Consider the following 20,414-nt stretch of genomic DNA (forward strand, 5'->3'; position numbering starts at 1 on the left):
ACTACCTCGTTTTTTTAACAGCTGCATAAAAGTTCATCATCTCAATACACCACAGTTTATATAGCCAGTCCCCTATTGATGGACATTTAGATTTTTTCTGATCTTTGCTATTACAAACTTTACTGAATAAATAATTAAATAAGTATGTTATTTTAAATATTTTTTTAAATATGTAAGTTTATTAATATATAAATAAATAGGTATGTTATTTTTAATATGATTTCATGTGTCTATAGGATAAATTCCTAGATATTAAGTTGGTGAATTGAGTGGTATGTGCATTTTTATTTTGAAAAGACAGTGCCAAATTGCTTTTCATAGAAACTAACAATTTTTGCTCCCATCAGCAATGTATGAATGCCTATTTCTTTATACCCCCATAGTGTGTATTTTAAAACTGCTTGATCTTTACTTGTCTGTTACATGAGAAGGAACGCTAATTTTTAGTTTTAATTTGCACTTCTAAAACAAAGTTGAGAATCTCTTCATATTTTTAAGAGTCATTTTTATTTCCATTTTTTGGTGTTGATTTGGTTTGCCTTTTTTTCCTGCTGAATTATCAGTCTTCTTACTAATTTGTGGGAATTATGCTAGTAAGGAAGTTAATTTTTTTTAGTGGAAAGATTTTTTAAAATTTAGATTTCTTGGCCGATGTCTGCTTGTATTTTTGAGGAGAAGTTGGTTGTGACATACAATAAGGGGGGTCTTGTTGGTTTCATCTATTTAAATAATTTCTGATATTAGAATTAGAGATGGAAAAAGAACTGAGGAAAAGTAAGTGAAGACTTACTATAAACAGGAACTAAAACGTAAACAATAGATTGGGAGTAGATATTTGCAACAAATTCCAGACCAAAAGAAAACTCTTATATAACACTCAACCTGTGTGCCAAGCACTGTTTTAAAGCACTTTAAGTATTTCAATAAACTTAACCCTCATGGTGACTGTAAGTACAGTTATTATCCCCATTTTTACAGATGAGGAAACTGAGGCATTGAATAGCTAAACTAAGTAACTTGCCAAGATCTGTCAGCTAGTGAGCCCTGGGCGGACTGGCTCTGTGCCTCTTAACCTACTATCTATATTCCCTATTTGTTCATATCCAGAATATATAAAAAGTTCATCCAAATTTTTAAAAGGAAAAGGCCATTAGAAAAATAAAGGATATAAATAGGCATTCCACAGAAAAGATACAAAAGGCCATAAACACAAGAAAATACTGGAAAGGTTTAACAAAAACTAATCAGGGAAATAAAATTTTAAAAAGTCATCAGTTTGTGAAAAAAACAAAAGCTCATTAATTTCAGTATTTGGTGAAAGTTTAAGAAAACAGGTACTTCACTGTTGCTTGAGTTTAAATTGGAAAGCAATGTTGGAGAGCATTTTTCCAATATCGGTTAAAAATTTAAATATGTGTTGGGCTTCCCTGGTAGCTCAGCTGGTAAAGAATCTGCCTGCAATGCAGGAGACCCTGTTTTTGATTCCTGGGTCAGGAATATCCACTGGAGAAGGGATAGGCTACCCACTCCAGTATTCTTGGGCTTCCCTGGTGGCTTAGATGGTAAAGAATCCACCTGCAATGCAGGAGACCTGGGTTCGATCCTCCTCCCACCCTCTGGAGGAGGGCATGCAATCCACTCCAGTATTGTTGCCTGGAGAATCCCCATGGACAGAGGAACATGGAGGGCTACAGTCTGTGGATTCACAAAGAGTTAGACATGACTGAGCGACTAAGTACACACAGCACAGCACACCCTATATGTTTCTACTTCTGCATATCTGCCCTACAGAAACACTTGCATTTGCAGAAGAGGTATATACAAAGATGTTTATTGTTACCTTGTTGGTAAAACAAAACAGAGGCAACTTAAGTGTCCATCAGTAGAAAAATGACTAAATAGTATATTCATATACATATTTTATAACAGCTAAAAAGAATGAGATGTATCTATAGTGGGAAAGGAAAGAACTTCAAAAAGTATTATTGTGGGAAAAAGAAGCCTGTCATTAGGGTGATATGTATAGTCATATGTATCTTATCTTCTTTATATGTATATGGAAAAAAGGACAGAAAGATGTCTGAAAAGATGAACACCATTGGTTGTTAGTGGTGGACAAAGGGAACTGGCCTTATAATGATTTACTTTTCTAGGAAGTATATTTATGTATGAGCTATGTTATAAAAAAATGACTATTTGTATAAATGAATTTGATTTAGTATTAATCTTATGCTGTAAGAGCCTCTCTCTCTTTAACTGATGAAGAGTATTCTGTCTGCAAAAAGAGTAACCAAAGGTTCAGTCAGTTCAGTTCAGTTCAGTCGCTCAGTCATGTCCTACTCTTTGCGACCCCATGAATTGCAGCACGCCAGGCCTCCCTGTCCATCACCAACTCCCAGAGTTCACTCAGACTCACGTCCATCGAGTCCGTGATGCAATCCAGCCATCTCATCCTCTGTTGTCCCCTTCTCCTCCTGCCCCTAATCCCTCCCAGCATCAGAGTCATTTCCAGTGAGTCAACTCTTTGTATGAGGTGGCCAAAGTACTGGAGTTTCAGCTTTAGCATCATTCCTTCCAAAAAACACCCAGGGCTGATCTCCTTCAGAATGGACTGGTTGGATCTCCTTGCAGTCCAAGGGACTCTCAAGAGTTAGGTTGGATAATATTTTGAGTGCACATAAAGACAAATTTTCTCTGAAGTTTTTTGGTAACTGCTACAACTTCACACCCACAAAACTGTAAGAATAATATAGTGAATTCCTATTTGCTCTGCCTGTTTTCAACAGTTGTTTGCATTCAGAAAGTTGACTTTTAAAAAATTCAATGTTTCAGAGGAATGTAGTAAAAAGAATAATTCCAATCCCTTAAAATACTTTAACATGTGTGTGAGTGTTACAGAACCTTTTCATTTTGAATTTGGACAGTTTTACTTTATAAAAAAATTTTCTTAGTGGATGGGGGAAATGGACTAATATTTATTATTTACTCTTTTCCAGGCACTTTCCAGGATATTTTGTAAATTGTTTCATTAATTCAATTTCATGAAGAAATTTGTGCTTAATTCCAGTTTTAGCAAAGGAGCACACAGAAAGGTTATTTGCTCAGGGTTCAGTGGGGCAGAGCCAGGTATTCAGAAGGTCTTTAAGACATCAAAGTCCATGTCTTTTTCTCTGTCAGGTTGCCTGTCATGGCATATTGGGAAGAGCTGATGAGTACATTTCTTTTGTCAAGAAGTTGATAATTATCCCTAGATTGGTTTCTGTCTAAAGTAATGGATAGTCAATAAAATTAAAATGTTGAAATGCTATAAAAATTTATATTTAGTTCTCTTTTGAGGATCACAAAAAAATGTTACTCTTCCATTGGCTTGACTGTGCTCATGTGAGTTTCTGCATGTTAATTGTTCTCTTAGAACACAACACTCACATACATGCACCTGTGTGGTACAACTTCTTTATATCTTTTTTTTTTTTTTTTAAATCACTAGGTCACAACTGAATCCCATTTTAGCTTTCTGGATGCTGTTACTAGAAATAGTAGCCTTATCCCATGTATATATGACTTGTCCAAGTAGCCCTTAGTTCTGCCACCACCTGGCTATGGCCTTTACTTTACTTGCCATCGGAGGCTCTCTTGGTCAGCTCAAAAGCCTAAAGATTCATGTCGCCATAGGGAACTGGTCTCTCCTAGGAGAGCTTTCTACCATATGTGCTTCAGAGTTTGGGCTGCTACTCGAGAAGGAGGCTGTGAGAAGCTTTGGGATCAGCACACGTTCACAACTGAAACCAGAAGTGGGCAAGGCAAACCACAGGAAGATCCTGCCTGCAACTTGGTGACGTCTCTCGATAACCCATGGACATTTCCTGGCAGTACCTTGCGAAACTTGTCTTTTCATGTACAGTAGTTTGTGCTAAACTGAGCTTCAGTCAGAGGTGATTAATATGATAGCAATATAGATAACTGTATGATAATTACTATGCACATGACTTGTGTAAAACACTCTAATTACATTCTGTAGATTTGCACACTGAAGAGCTGCATCTTGCCTGCTAGGACATTTTGAGGAGTCGCCATGGAATTCATGCTTTAACCTTGGCTTTCTGCCTTGTCAAGAATTGTTCAGGTATTAAAACCACCAAGCAGTTCTTGGCCCACCACCTGAACTGTGCTGGATTCTGGGAGTCTTTTGCCCACTCGAGTGCTTGCTCAGTGCTATTAACCTTGTTTGTGTTTTCCTAGTAATTGCACAGTACCTTATTTCCATGATGGAGCAGGAGTGCAGTGTTCGTGACACTTTATTATTCTCTATTTATTTAACTTCCAGGTCCCAGGTTAATATCATAATGGCCATTCTTAGGTCGAATCAGATTTCTGATAATAATTATGTAATGTGTTGATTTTTTAAGGTTGCCAGTTGAATAGGATTATAGAATCTCAGATGACTTTTTTTTTTTAAGTAATTTTTCATTTACTGGGAGTGAGAAAAGCTGCTTGACAATCCAGTTCTCTGATCATGTTAATTTTGTACACTGGAAAGCCCTGCTTACTAGATATTCCAGCAGTCTCCATATGCCTATTTGTGACTCATTCTCTGCGTGAATAATATCACAAGTATAAATGTCTGTCTCTTCAGTCGTGTTTTTAAAGTGACAACTAAAGATGAGGGAAGTAATAGCTATGTAATATTTGTCTCTCTTCAGTAGTTCTTAGGTGAGCTTCCAAGGTGGCTCAGTCATAAAAAATCTACCTGCCAATGCAGGAGACTTGGGTTCAATCCCAAGGTCGGGAATATCCCCTGGAGAAGGAAATGGCAGTCCATCCAGTGTTCTTGCCTAGAGAATCCCATGGACAGAGGGGCCTGCAGGCTACAGTCCATGGGGTTGCAAGAGTTGGATATGGCTTAGCAACAGTTCTTGGGCACCCCACCTCCTTGTTGGCTACTGTACACCTGGGGCAGTCTGACATACTCTGAAGAGGGTGACTGTGAAACCATTCGAAAGGTCTTTTTTGGCAGTTTTTCTCTTCTGTTCTCCTTGGAAAGCTGTAAAGAGAAATGAATGAGAGAGCTCTTGTGTCAGATTTCTTTATTCTGTAGAAAATATTTATAAGATTAGGTATATAGAAATTGGTTGAATGGTAAATGAAAATGTAGCATGTTGAAAGCATGAATTTTCTGCTGCTTTTCTAGTAATCACCTAACCTGCTTCAGCTTCCTTTCGTATAAATTGGAGGTAGTAGTTATTCTAATCTTACAGAGTGGTTATGAAAAGATTGGATGACTTGGCGTACTGCCTAGCACATTTTGCTCAGTTAAGTGCTGGCTGTAACGTGAGTAGAGGTGATAATTGGTAAAGATTATGTTCATAGTTTTCTTGATGAACAATTAATATAAATGTGTATCTAGTTCTTGTAGTGTTTATCAGACTAAACTGGGCAAGGGTAGCAATATCTAAAAACATTTGAAATCAGTGTTGCCATGTGCTCTTTTTACAACTTTTCAGGATCTTAAAATTAGGGGAACTTAGAAGATTAACTAGTTAAGGAGTTGCAAACTCCAGTCTACAGAGACCACCAGGCATAGTGAAGGAAAGCCAGGTGGGGATTGTTAGGATTTCAAGAGTATCTGTTTACAGTTTCCATTCAGAACCTCATTGCCAGGACTCTGATTGTTAAAGAGAAACCAGAAATATGGATTTATTTATTATTAACTCTTCCAGTTCTAGATGTTGGCTACATTTTTCCTAACACTGTGCAAGCCAAACAAATCTCTGGCTGGCTGACCCCCAATTTTTGCCCTCCCCCTCCATCTGAAAGAGTTCAGGCATCTCATTTTAGAGATTTGGAGCCTGAGATACATAAAGGCCAGGTGTTTTTGCATCAGTTTCTTCCAGTAGAAATGTATTATTTCTGTAATAAAAGTTTCATTTAAAAAATGAGCTCCTCTGGTGTGTCCAGTTGTTAAATTACAGGTAATCTTTGGTCAGACCTAATAGCTTTGAGTGAAGGGAATTGTGTACAGATGCTATTTCTTAGGAATCTGTAACCAGGGAAGGGCACTGCTAGTTACTGTTTACTGAGTGCTTATTTTGTTCTAGGCATTATGGTAAGTGCTTTACCTCAGCTGGGCTTCCCTAGTGGCTCAGCTGGTAAAGAATCCATCTGCAGTGCAGGAGGCCTGGGATCAATCCCTGGGTTGGGAAGATCCCCTGGAGAAAGGAATGGCTTCCCATTTCAGTATTCTGGCCTGGAGAATTCCGTGGACTGTATAGTCCATGGGGTCACAAAGAGTTAGACACGACTTAGCGACTTTCACTTCACTTCACTTACCTCTGCTGATGGCCACAGTAGCCCTTGAAGCGTTATAATGACTTCTTTTTACACGGGAGGTTGAGACTAGGACATGCAGAGTATTAAGTACAAAACTAACACTGAAACTCCTGTCTCCAAAATGAATTTGTTTTAACTTGCTGTACTATGCCAGTACTGTAGATGTTTTCAGAATTATTTTCAACTTTTGTCTTACTGGAAAAGTTAAAATTAAACTTTATATGAAAATTGAAAGACCTTATATGTTAACATTACATAGGATTGTCTTGAGACATCCCTGCAGTCCAGTGGTTAGGACTCTGTGTTTCCACTGCAGGAGGCACAGGTTTGATTCCTGGTTGGGGAACTAAGATCTCATATCCTGCATGGTGTGGCCAAAAAGAAAAAAAAATTGTATAGGATTGTCTTACGTATCTATAACTAGATGGTATAGTAGTGTTTTATTCTAAGCTTGTGTACACCAAAACTTATCTTTTTAAGTGTACATTTGATTTCCTTCACTCCATTTTTTGGTTGAGTACATAAATGATAATGTTTGCATATTTTTATATCTTCCCCCCATCTAAAGTTCTAATCCTTTGTTTAGGTTGATACTCCAATTATTAGAACATCATATCCTGAGTCTGGGCAAATTCTGGATTTTCCCTCTGTGTCTCTTCCATATTTCTTTTGCCTCCATTGCCCCTTTGTTACCTTAGTTTAGGCCCTGTAACTGTCAGTGATTTTCCTGAAGCATGGATTTGATCGCACAGAAGCTTGTAGTGACGCTGTTGCTTGCTGAATGAGGTTAGAACTCCTTGGTTTGACATCACAGGCTCTGTGCAGCGCCACCTTTCTCTCACAGCTGCGTCCTTTCCACTCCCCTTTCATCTCTCTGCTTGAGTCAGTTTGTACTGTTGACTGCTTTCTTCTTGAAGGTGCTCCTCCTGTTTCTACCTTCTGAGCTTGTTCCTGTTATGCCTTACCCCTCCAGTGTTATCCCTCTGTCCCCAATTTCTCTATTAAAAAATTTCTCTATTAAAAATTACTTGGAAGAAGTTATTATGAAGATTAAGTGACGTACATGTGAAGTCCCTAAAAAACATCATCTGTGTATGTGTGTAATGTAAGTATTTGATAAATGGAAACTATTATTATGATTCAGCTTTCCTCCCACTGCAGATAATCTTTTTCTTAGGATCATCTTGTCCAGGACCCGGGCCCTTTGCAGTTTCTCTTGGGAGTTATTCGCATTCTGAACCTCTTATTTCTGTGCTTAAGGTATTTGCAATAGATTGGAGATCCTACAGGATCTCTTAGGATAGTTTCAGAAAGGATTAGCTGTCTGTTCCTCTAAGCACTTCTCTGTTCAGAAAGACATGAATAGGAATGGAAAGACCAGGCTTTGGAATTTGATTTTTGTCAATTCACTGTACTGTCAGTGTAACTATGATTTTTTTTTTCCAATTTATAAAAGAGAACAGTAATGCTTATGTCAAAGGTCATTGTACCAACCAAATGGGATATTTTAGAAAATGTTTAGTATTGTCTCGGAGCATGCAAGTGCTTGAGAAATATTTGTTTTCTATTCTTACTTATCCCAGTAATGTCTCCCTCTAGGACACAGAAATACACATACAAACCTGTAGATATAAATGGTGCACATAGTCCCTGCAAAACACACATACACACATACGTGCATACTTGCATTCATGCCCAGAAGCATATACACTGGAATCTCTCCCAGTACCTTAATCTTTGGAATTCTAGTTCTAGGTAAAATTGTATGGTAGGATCTGGATTTATACCCTTTGACCTTTGCATAGAATCACTGATCTTGTACACACAGAGTTGGCCATCTTTCTGTTTCTGTTAATCGAGGTTATCAGTTTTGATTTCCAGTGGTGTTTATCTTCTTGGTTTAGATTGTTTACTTTTTGCCAATGACTAAAAGCTGTGTTCTATAAAATGCTTACTTGGCTTCCCTTTTTCTTCAGATATTTATGCAGAAGTTACCTTGTGGGTGGAGCCTTCCTTGGCACCCTTCCCTCTGCCATTTCCTGTGGTACCTGTTCCTTCTTAATACTAACATACCGTTTTATTTTTTATCTGTCCATCTTATTAGCTCAGTGTGGACACGGTTTTTGTGTGTTTTTCGCACTCATATCCTTACTATCTTAGTAGGCACTCAGTAAATGAATGTGTGTATCTCAGGAGTGTTTTATTTTCAATATGATGTCTCTCTTTTAGCACTATGGAGATTTTTAAATTTAGTGCTTTTGGTAACTATACAGGAGACATTTTCTTTTTAAACCTTTGGAGCAACTGACATGGATCAGCTTATAGCAAACATACAAAAAGTTTATTTGCACTTTTATAATTTGTGATGTGGTGTTAGAACCTCTTCTTTGCTCATGCTAAAGTTATAAACATACACATTAGTAGATATTTCATTATCTGTTATAAGCTAAGCATGGTGCTAAGAATTGGTTCGGTCAGTTTATATTCAGCAAAGAGACATACAGCAGTCTCATTTGCTGGTTCCTTCTTAACTCTACTAACGCAAAATGATGGAGAACTCTGAGGCTCAGTCATCAAATCTCTTCTCTTCTTTCCATATTTACTGTTCTTGTAATCCTGGATAGTCTTATGGTTTGAGAAATACTATGTGCTTGCTAGTGATTCTCAGGTTCTGTCTCTAGCCAGCACTTCCTTGCCTGCTGCACACCTGCACTTGGATATTTAAAGGCATCTCAGACTTAGCATCCTCTCTTTCCCAACAAGAAGCTCTTTGCTCTGGAAGTGGCATCTCTCTTCATCCAGCTGCTCTGGCTGAAACTCTTTAAGAAGTGATCCTTGACCCCCTTTCCTCTTACACCCACCCACATCCAAAATATCAGTAATCCTGTTGGCTTTATCTTCAAATTATATGACCAGTTGGCCACTTCTTTGCATGCCAAGACTGCCTGTCTGGTCTAAGTTAACTGTAATCTAAATTATTACAGTAGCCTCCTGTCCAGCTTCCAGCTTCCACCCTTTTCCTTCTGCTGATCCTTTAGAACAAAGTTAGATCATGCCATTCTTCTGCCCATAATCCTTCAATAGCTTCCCATCTCATTCAAGAAAGCCTAAGACTTTCCATTGGTCACAAGACCCTATTTAACCTGCTTCCTTCCCCACTCCTATCTCATCTCTTTCTGTTTCCTCCTTCCTACCTTGTTTATTGTTTTACAGCCATACTGGCCTCCTTGCTGTTCCTTCATTATGCCAAATTATCCTCTGTCAGGGCCTTTGCATATTTTATTGTTTCTGCTTGTATCTTTCCCTAGGTATCTGCGTGACTCATTCCCTCACTGACCTCCTTCAGATATCTCGAGTATCTCCATATAAAGGCGTTCCTCAATTCCCTGTATAAAATAGCATTGCTGTCCTCCCTCTCTCTCCCCTCTGGGCATGGCACTCCCTAAGTCTCTTCACCGTATTTTCTTCCATGGCAATAAATATATACTTGGTTAAGAGTTTATGATGTTTGTTTCCACTGTCTAGATTGTACAGTGGTTCCATGTGGGCAAAGACCTATATTTTTTATTCATTGTTATATTCCCAGTATTTAGAAAGGTGCCTGGCATCCTGTAGGGACTTAATAAATATTTGTTAAATGAAACAGAACTGATGCAATACAATATGATCCTTATAGTCGAAGTACAGATACATTGCAGTAGGAAAGAGAGGAAAAGGTGACATGACTACGTAGGAGTTGAGGGAAGATTGTACAAAGATGCCTTAAGCAGAGCTTTGTGGGGAAAAAGATCAGGTGAGAGCATCCCATGCAGGGAAAATAGCATTGTAAACGTACAGAGGCATGAGAGAATACAGTGTTTTGAAGGAACTAAAAGTGCAGTACTGCTGAAGCATAACTTGTGGGGTTATGATTAAATAGTAGATGGTGCCAGATCATGAAGCATTTTTATGCCAGACTAAGGAATTTTAGATTTTATCCTGCAAGGCGGGCAGTGGTAGGTAGTGTGGAACCACTGAAGGCTTGAGCAGGAGTGCTATGTAACATATTTAAAAAAAAGAACTAGCAAGAGTCTGAAGGATGGGGATCCAAGCTAAATATACCATTTTATTATATACTCTGTATTTGAAGTTAAAAGATTTCAATGATGCAGGGAAACAATTACTATCACATGAATGGACAGGCAGCTATTTCATTTTATGGTTCGACAAAACCAGGGATGTGTCTGTCACGTGAAGGTGTTCTTGGCATACTTGCAGCCCATCTGTGAGGGAAAAGAAGTTTTAAAAGCCCGGTGGAGAATTAGTTCATCTCCAGAACCCTTGCTTTAAGAGAGAAGGTTTGTTTTTTTGTTTTTTGTTTTAATTTGGTTAACAATTATGTTGTAAGGCATGTAGACTAGAAAAGCTCTTAAAGAGCTATTGTTTAGTTGCTAAGCATGTCCTACACTTTTGCGACCCCATGGACTGAATATAGCCCACAAAACTCCTTCTGTCCATGGAATTTCCCAGGCAAGAATACTGGAGTGGGTAACCATTTTCTTCTCCAGGGAATCTGCCCGACCAGGGATCAAACTGTCATCTCCTGCATTAGCAGGCCAGTTCTTTACCACTGAGCCACCAGGGAAGCCCTCTTAAAGAGTACCAGTTACGAATTCAACAAGAAATGGTCTTGTTACAGAGTAAAAGATGTTGTGCTTGAAGGCCAGGCTCCTTTCTTCATAGAGGAACAGCTGTTTGGTCAGTAATATGCCTCCTGATAATTGATTCTTTGTTGAAGGAAATAGCGACCCTTCTAAATGTAATCAGATCTATACTGTTTGCTGTGGGGCCAACAATACGTCTGCCTTTATAGGACAAGTTCCTACCTTTGTGTATGCACAAAATTTTGAAAATGAAGACTAAGCTAAAAACATCTCCTACTTTCATTCAAATGCAGGTAAAAATTGTTTCTGTTACTTCAGCTATCTTGCTCAAGTGTTGTATCTTAGCAATTTATTGAATGTCTTGAACACTTTAATCTTAATAGAGCTAAAATAGGATGTGTAAATTTAAGGATAAGATGGAGGCACACAAAATAGTGCACGTGGTTCAGATATTGAGAATCTGGAGAGTGCCAAATTCATGGAGACATACTGTATTATCAAGTATGTTTTAAAAATCACATTTTTCTTCAAAGTTTTTATTTTGTATTAGGATATAGCTGATTAACAATGTTGTGGTAGTTTTAGGTGAACAGCAAAGGGGTTCAGACATACATATACATGTATCCATTCTACCCTGAACCCCCTCTCCCATCCATGCCAGCACATAATATTGAGTATAGTTCCATGTGCTATAAAATAGATCCTTGTTGGTTACCCATTTTGAACATAGCAGTGTGTACATGACCCTCTCAAACCTCCCAGCTATCCCTTCTCCCCAGGCAACCGTAAGTTCATTTTCTAAGTCTGTGAGTCTCTTTCTGTTTTGTAAATAAGTTCATTTGTATCATTTCTTTTTATATTCCAAATATAAGGGATGTCATACGATATTTTTCCTTTTCTTTCTCACTGACTTCACTCAGTATGACACTGTCTAGGTCCATCCATGTTGCTGCAAATGGCATTATTTCATTCTTTTTAATGGCTGAGTAATATTCCACTGTATATATGTACCACATCTTTTTTATCCATTCCTCTGTTGATGGACGTTTAGGTTGCTTCCATGTCTTGACTGTTGTAAACAGTGATGGAATGAACATTGGGATGCGTGTATCCTTTTGGATCATGCTTTTGTCTGGATATATGCCCAGGAGTGGGATTGCGTATGGTCATATGGTAGCTCTATTTTTGGTTTTTTAAGGAACCTCCCGTACTGTTCTCCATAGTGGCTGTAGTCATTTACATTCCCACCAACAGTGTACGAGGGTTTCCTTCTCTCCGCACCCTCTCCAGCATTTATTGTGTGTGGATTTTTTGCTGATAGCCATTCTGATTGGTGTGAGGTAATACCTCACACCAATTGCACAAATCAAATGCAAATATTTGATTTGCATTTCTCTAATAACTAGCAATATTGAGCAGCTTTTCATGTGCCTATTGTCCATTTGTATGTCCTCTTTGGAGAAATGTGTCTTCAGGTTTTTTGCCCATTTTTGAGCGGGCTGTTTGTTTTGATACTGTTAAGCATCATAAGCTGTTTGTAAATTTTGGAGACTAATTCCTTATCAATCACATCTTTTGCACATATTTCTCCCAGTCTGTGGGATGTCTTTTCGCTTTGTTTATTGTTGCCTTTGCTATGCAAAAGCCTTTGAGCTTAGGTAGGTCCCATTTGTTTATTTTTGTTTTTATTTCCATTATTCTGGGAGATGGATTGAAAAAGATATTGCTGTGATTTATGTCAGAGAGTGTTCTGCTTATGTTTTTCTCAAGGAGTTTTATAGTGTCTGTGTAGGTCTTTAATACATTTTGAGCTTATTTTTGTTCTGGTCCCATCACTTCATGGGAAATAGATGGGGAAACAGTGGAAACAGTGTCAGACTTTATTTTTTTGGGCTCCAGAATCACTGCAGATGGTGATTGCAGCCATGAAATTAAAAGACGCTTACTCCTTGGAGGGAAAGTTATGACCAACCTAGATAGCATATAAAAAAGCAGAGACATTACTTTGCCAACAAAGGTCCATCTAGTCAAGGCTATGGTTTTTCCAGTAGTCATGTATGGATGTGAGAGTTGGACTGTGAAGAAGGCTGAGCGCCAAAGAATTGATGCTTTTGAACTGTGGTGTCGGAGAGGACTCTTGAGAGTCCCTTGGACTGCAAGGAAATCCAACTAGTCCATTCTGAAGGAGATCAGCCCTGGTGTTCTTTGGAAGGAATGATGCTAAAGCTGAAACTCCAGTACTTTGGCCACCTCATGGGAAGAGTTGACTCATTGGAAAAGACTCTGATGCTGGGAGGGATTGGGGGCAGGAGGAGAAGAGGATGACCGAGGATGAGATGGCTGGATGGCATCACTGACTCAATGGATGTGAGCTTGAGTGAACTCCAGGAGTTGGTGATGGACAGGGAGGCCTGGTGTGCTGCAATTCATGGGGTCGCAAAGAGTTGGACACGACTGAGCGACTGAACTGTATAGAGATAAGGAATGATTTAATTTTACTTTTTTACATTTGGCTGTCCAGTTTTCCCAGCACCATTTGTTGAAGAGACTGTCTTTCCAACATTGGGTAATCTTGCCTCCTTTGTCAGAGATTAATTGGCAGTAGGTGCATGGGCTTATTTCTGGGTTTTCTAGCCTGTTCTACTGATACATATTTCTATTTTTGTGTTAGTACATACTGTTTAAAAACCACATCTAAATGCTACAATAGGAAATGCAGAAGTGTTCTCTGAAAGCAGATAGTAACAACCATGCAGAGAGTCAGGATCTATCCTTCTCCCTTTTCAAGTTGACACTTTCACCTTTTGGATGTGCTGTGCTGTTCAACTTACTGTCTAATGGAACACAAAAATCGTTGTCAGTGAGATATTACTTTATAATTTCTGAGTCCATGTTTGATCCAGATAGCCACATCTATCAATAGCTGAAAGATTTACCAAGCTCTGATGACCAGTAATATGAAATGGGATTTTTAGATTTGTTAGAAAAGGTAGAAAGGATAAGAAAAGAAGCTAGTCAGGGTTAGGTTACAGAATCAACTCTAGCTAATGTAAGCAGAAAGAGATTTAATAAAAGATTTTAAGTGACTTACATAGAGTTGTTGGAAAGACTCAAGGAACAGACTCTAGTCAAACTTTTAAGTGCTCAGTCACTTTAGTTGTGTCCTGACTCTTTGCGACCCTAAGGACTGTAGCCCGCCAGGCTCCTCTGTCCATGAGACTCTCCAGCAAGAATAGTGGAATGGGTTGCCATTTCCTTCTCCAGGGGATCTTCCCTAACCCAGGGATTAAACCCATATCTCTTACGTCTCCTGCATTGGCAAGTAGGTTCTTTACCATGGGCACCATCTGGGAAGCCCTTAAACTTTCAAAAACAATATTCAAAAGCCACATTGCATTGGGGCCATGAAGGGGGTTACCACCTCTTTTAGGATCAGAAAGGTGCCTGAAAAATTAGGAAATTGTAACTTTTAGCTGCTAGTCTTTAGAACCTTGTCACCTGTGCCATGATCAGAAATCTGCCACTGTTAGGAAACAGCTGGCGACAAGTAAACGGTTGTCACTGCTGCTGGCTCGTGCTGCTGCTGTCATGCACACGACCTGTATGACAGAATGCATACTGTGTGTCCTTCCTGATATCTGTGAAACCTGTAACTGGATACCAGGACTGCAGCAAGTGCTGCTATAGAAAACCTAGGCATCTCCACAACAGTGCTTATTAGTAGAAGCAACCTAAATGCCACCTCCATTCTCTTTTGCCCTCCAAATTTCCAGAGTGCATCTAATTGATGGAATTTAAATCACAGCCACAACCCTAACTGCACGAGAGGCTGAGAAATATAGTTTTTAGCTTTCTAGTCTCTGCAGTACAGGAAGTCATACTGACCCACCATATCTACCACAGATACAGACCCTGATTTTCCTGAAGGCCAGCCATCACCAAGTAGGCTGCAGATAAATTGAGAAAGATTGCAAGTAATACCATGAAATAATGTTGAGAAGCTTATAAGTGTTTGTATTTTAGTATATTTTTATTGTTTTATAATGAAACATTAAAAAAATAGCTGAAATTGGTTCTCCACCTGTATGATGAATTTAATGGTCTGTGTATGCCCAAAGTTTCCTGACATTATTACCACAGAGGTGGCTCCGTGGTAAAGAATCTGCCTGCCAATGTGGGAGTTGTGGGTTTGATCCCTGGGTCAAGAAGATCCCTTGGGGAAGGAAATGGCACCCCACTCTAGTATTCTTGCCTGGGAGCTCCTGTGGACAGAGGAGCCTGGCAGGCTACAGTCCATGGGGTTGCAAAGAGTTGGACCCAACTGAGCAACTGAACACACACATACACACACACATTATTGTTAGTAGAGCTTCCCAGGTGGCTCAGTGGCAAAGATTCGGACATGATTTAGTGACTAAACAGCAACAAATATTATTAGTGTTCTTGGGAGTTATAGTAAAGAAATAGGTTCAGAAGCCAAATTGCAGATTCAGGCTGTGAGTAGGAGGGGAAGAATTGGAGCAGAGATTATAGAATAAGTTTTCCAGACGCTTGCCTTTTAAGGAGCAGTAGTTTTTTGTTTGTTTATTTTTTGACCAATGCACTTATTTATATACAATAATTTACTAGAACCAGTGAGACCCTATGAAAATATCATATGCAGGACAAGTATAATCTTCTCAAGTTCCTCATTTCTTTGTATGTAGCTTTATATAAAGAGTGTGCTGTTAAAATAATCTTTTTGTTTAGAGATATATGGAGTGCAACATTATTTTTGTGAATTCTCTAACCATTAGTTACTACACTTTCAATTTTTAAAAATAATTTGGCAATTAATTATTTTGATTAATGCCAGTTAGTTACTGCTGTAGTTTGGAGGTACAGTTTAAAGACTCGAAAGTTGACTTAACATATTAGCGTGGTCGATTGGTGATCTAGCATTGATTAGATGATTTTACTTTATTTTGAACGGCAGGGACAGATATTTAAAGATTATGACAACTTTTCTATGAAGTGATGTTGAGTGCATTTTATATTTCATATATTCTGTAGAATTTGAATTTTTACTTATTCTGAGTAAATCTCTAATACTGTCACTTTCATTGGATTCTGCAGAGAAAATTATCCTGTTTCCCTCTTAAAAAGATGGGTGGCGGAATATGTGTACATTTATACAGTATAGTTTCTCAAGTTGTGCTGGTGTGAATGAAATAGCAACATGTTCAAGGGCAATGATTTAGTATTCCAGATTCCCTCATTAGATATGGAGCATGTTTTTATGATTTTAATTCCAAATTTGTTTACATTGCAAGCCCTTTATGGTGACCTAGGTGGATTTTCTGCTAAAAAAAAAAAAAAAACCCTCAAACCCTCTGGATGGTACAGAGGGGAGGCAAAAAAGGAAAGACTTAAAGGAGAAGGTCAGAAATAATGAAAATGAAATTGTTGGGCAGTGTGCTAGAGTGAGAGGGAGGAAACGGGGATGAGAGAACACAGTCGAGGGATGAGCTGTGGATAATAGGGACGGACATGTAATCTTTTGAGGAAGAGGAGAATGGATGGATACAAATTCAGGTATACATTATCTTTGCCTTTTAGGAAACTAGTGAATTTGTAAAGGCCAACCCATATTGGGCAATTTAGGGGTCTTTTAAAAGATTAGATTCCTTTATTTTAACTTGAAATGAATATGTTTATTCTGTGACATGGTAACTTGATTTTTTTTCTGATCTCTCAGTGATGAACTAAATAACAGTATCTTACTGGTGCTCTTCCATTGATTTTTCTAATTTTACTTAATTTTACTTTTAATTTTTGAGAAGTATGTTTTATTCAGTGGACTTACTCAGGACTTAAGCAGGAGAGACAACCTCCCAGATGGCTCTGAGGGAGTTTTCCCTGCTTTTTCTAATTTTAATTAAAAATCATTTGTGTATTGAGTTTTTCACAGGTACTTAAGTTTCTGATAGACTTCTTTAAAATAAATTGGTTCAAATGGCCTTTGGTTTTAAAGTTGATAAGCAGAAAGAGACCTGAGTTTATCCAGCCCAGACTTTTGTCAGGAAAACTTGTTCTTCCCAGCTTTGTCTGAAGCCATTTGGCCACTTAGTACCAAAGGTAATACGGAAAGGTTAGTTTCATGATTCTCAGGGAAATGCTCTTTCCCTAATGCCTACCACCTTTTTTCCTAATTTAGTACAGTGGTGTCTGATTTCAGCACCCGCTTCTCACAAGAACTTCAAAACTAGTCTTACTTGATTCTTTAATATTCATTCAGCACATATTTCTCAATAGTTGACAGTCACTATTTGAGATCCTAAAGATCAGTTAAGTTCTCAGACCTTGAATGAGGTAGCTAAGAACTCCCTAAGAATGAGGGAATCAGATATAAAAATGAAGAGTTTCAGATAGTTGTAAATGCTATCAAGAAAACAGAGAAATAGAATATAATAGCAGGAAAACCCCATGGACGGAGGAACCTGGTAGGCTGCAGTTCATGGGGTCGCTAAGAGTCGGAGACGGCTGAGCGACTTCAGTTTCACTTTTCACTTTCATGCATTGGAGAAGGAAATCGCTCCAGTGTTCTTGCCTGGAGAATCCCAGGGATGGTGGAGCCTGATGGGCTGCCGTCTAAGGGATCGCACAGAGTCAGACATGACTGAAGCAACTTAGCAGCAGCGGCAGCAGCAGCAGGATTATTTATTGTACATAGAATAGTACAGACGGGTTTCTCTGAGGAAGTGGCATTTGTGCTGAGACCTGAATGAGAGGAAAGACAGCCATATGAAGATGGGTTGGAGGACTCCAGACAGAGGTCCTAAGCTTGAACAAGTTTGACATGGTTGATGAATGGAAAGAGGGTAAATACTGGGGAGAGTGGGAGGAGAAGAGGTCAAAGAGAGGACAGTTGAGTGGGACTGGATAGACCAAGGGAATTTAGAAATGGATTGACTTCTGTTCTCTGTTTAGTTGCTCAGAAAGAATCTGTGTCTGATTCTTTGTGACCCTGTCCACAAGATTTTTCAGGCAAGAATACTGGTGTGGGTTGCCGTTTCCTCCTCCAGGGGATCTTCCCAACCCAGGGAGCAAACCTGCATCTCCTGAATTCCTGGTGGATTCTTTACCCTCTGAGCCATTGGGAAAGCCCCGGTGAAGTCAGATGGTATTGGAGTAGGGGAGTGATTGACCTGAATGTTGTGTTTAAAAGATCACACTCCTTGATGAAGAGGGAATTGTAGGATTACACTGATGAAGGCAAGGAGAAGTGGTTTCATTTGGGATTCATTACGGAGTTCTGCTGTATTTACTGATGGACTGGAAGTGGAAGTGGGAAGTATGCGGAGCAGGTGAGAGAAAGAGAGGAAGATGGTGGTAGACTGGGGAAAACAGTGGGTTTTAGGGGAGGAAATCAGATGGTTTGTCTGGGACTTACAAAATTTGAGAACTCTACTGGATGTTCGAAGAGGCAATTGAATATTCATGTCTAGTGTTGAGGAGGAGAAATCAGGCCTGGAAATGACCTCAGGCCTCTGAGAGGCATGGGCATTAACATCATATACTGAAGGAATTTGCTTAGGGAAAGAAGAGAAGGTGGTCCAGAACAGCCCTGAGGCACTGCAACATTTAGAGGTGAGGAGGGAAAGAAGTCAGCAGAGGGCCAGTGATGTAGGAAGAAAGCTAGAAATACTGTGTTGTCAAAGCCAAGAAAAAAATGAGTTTTAAGGAGAGATGTTAGCCTTCACTTACATTAAACAGTGTAGATCAGGTATGATGAGGACAGAGCAATGTCCTTGGGTTTGGCAATATGAAAGGCATTGGTGACCCTGCCTAGAGCAGCTTCATTGTTGTCATGGAGTTAAAAGCTGATTGGATGGAAGAATGAATGGAAGGTGTAGAATTAGAAACAGTGACTGTAGATGTTTGCTTTTGAGAAGTTTTGCTGTGAAAGAGAGTCTAGAAACGGAATGATGTCATGAGGGGGAGGTGGAATCAAAGGAGATTTTTTTCTTTTTTGTGCTGTTTTTACAGTTGGGAAATACCAGGGTTTATTTATGACCTGATGGTAATGATCCAGTAGAGAGGACAATTAATGATACGGGAAAGAGGGATTAGTTGTGGAGACAAGTCCTTGGGGTGGTGCCAGTGGGATGGGATGAGAGCACAAGTCGGGGGCATTGCTCTTTCCTGGGACCAGGGATCCAGTGGTATAACATGATCTCACGTGCCCCTTTACACAACCTCCTCCCCTCCGTCTCACCAGACTATTTTACAGCAACTTTATTATCTTTCTGTAATCACGAATACTGTTTTCTGTGCTATATCTTATATGTTCTTTTTCATTTAATGCATCCCATATAAGGTTTAGCATGAAGCAGCTGGTGATATTTAACACGAGTTTTAATTTTTGTGCCAACAGGTGAAGCGAAAAATTTATTGCCATATCTTGGACCCAACAAGATGAGAGATTGTTTCTGCACCATAAATTTGGACCAGGAAGAAGTTTATCGTACCCAAGTTGTTGAAAAATCTTTAAGGTTTGTAAAAATTAGTAAATTATCACTAATATGATATATATTGAATGATAACTTTTATATGTTTTCCTGACTTATCATCAAGAAGTCTTTCTTTATCTGAAACTTTTATTTTCCTTTTAGTTTCTGAATTTATTTTTAGAATTACAGAATCTCAGAGTTTGAAGGAGCCTTAATGTTCATTGAGCTGGACTAAATCCATTATGCTTAGTTTCTCCTGACAGTTATTTTTGACAAGTCGTCATCTGGCATTTGCTTAATGTTCCAGTGACCAAGGATTTCACTGCCTCCTAAGCAGCCTGTTAGGTCTTAAAACTGTTCTGACTCTTGCAAAGCTCTTAGATTTAGTCGGTTAATGTCTATCAAAAGGAAAACCTACTGTATGCCAAGAACTTGCTGGGCGCTATTTATTCATACATCCACGAAAACAAGATGGACGCAGTACTTGCTTTCATGTGGCTTTTCATTGCCTCAAAAATGTATCTTCCTTTTAATTGTTCCTAATTCTGTCATTGGATATACGGGAAACAAGTTTAATCCATCTTTCACATGATAGTCTTTGAAGTTTTTGAAAACAACCACCAATACCTCAGTTTTTTTCTCTAGGCTAAATTTTGCCCACTTATTTGAAATTTTCTCAAAGTACATCATAATTTTATTTTTCTTGAGAATAAATTACCCCTTAACGTTTATACAAGTCACTTAACTAAGTAGTGCACTGTAAGGGAACAAGCTCTTAGGTAGATTTCTCATTTTTTGGAAGTGTAGTAGCACTGCAAGAGTATCATAGTAAATTCTAATTCATAAAATTGTAATGTGCCACCTCTTCCCTTTTATAGTGTTTGTGGATATAATTCTAGTGCAGAGCTGTGCGGAGGGATACAGTCTTGTCCAGAGATAAAAGTTAGAATAA

General features: G+C 38.8%; 1 protein-coding gene across 2 annotated transcripts in view; it reads left to right on the forward strand.

Moving 5' to 3' along the window:
• RASA2 (RAS p21 protein activator 2) overlaps window positions 1–20,414 on the forward strand; it is a 121,389-nt gene that overhangs the window by 7,979 nt on the left and 92,996 nt on the right. For both annotated transcript variants that reach the window (XM_040233936.1, XM_040233937.1), the window contains exon 2: window positions 19,387–19,504. In XM_040233936.1, coding sequence (XP_040089870.1) covers window positions 19,387–19,504 — 118 coding nt within the window. The remainder of the gene's footprint in view (window positions 1–19,386; window positions 19,505–20,414) is intronic.

This window comes from Oryx dammah, unplaced genomic scaffold, assembly GCF_014754425.2.
Source record: "Oryx dammah isolate SB20612 unplaced genomic scaffold, SCBI_Odam_1.1 HiC_scaffold_2, whole genome shotgun sequence".
NCBI lineage: Eukaryota > Metazoa > Chordata > Mammalia > Artiodactyla > Bovidae > Oryx > Oryx dammah.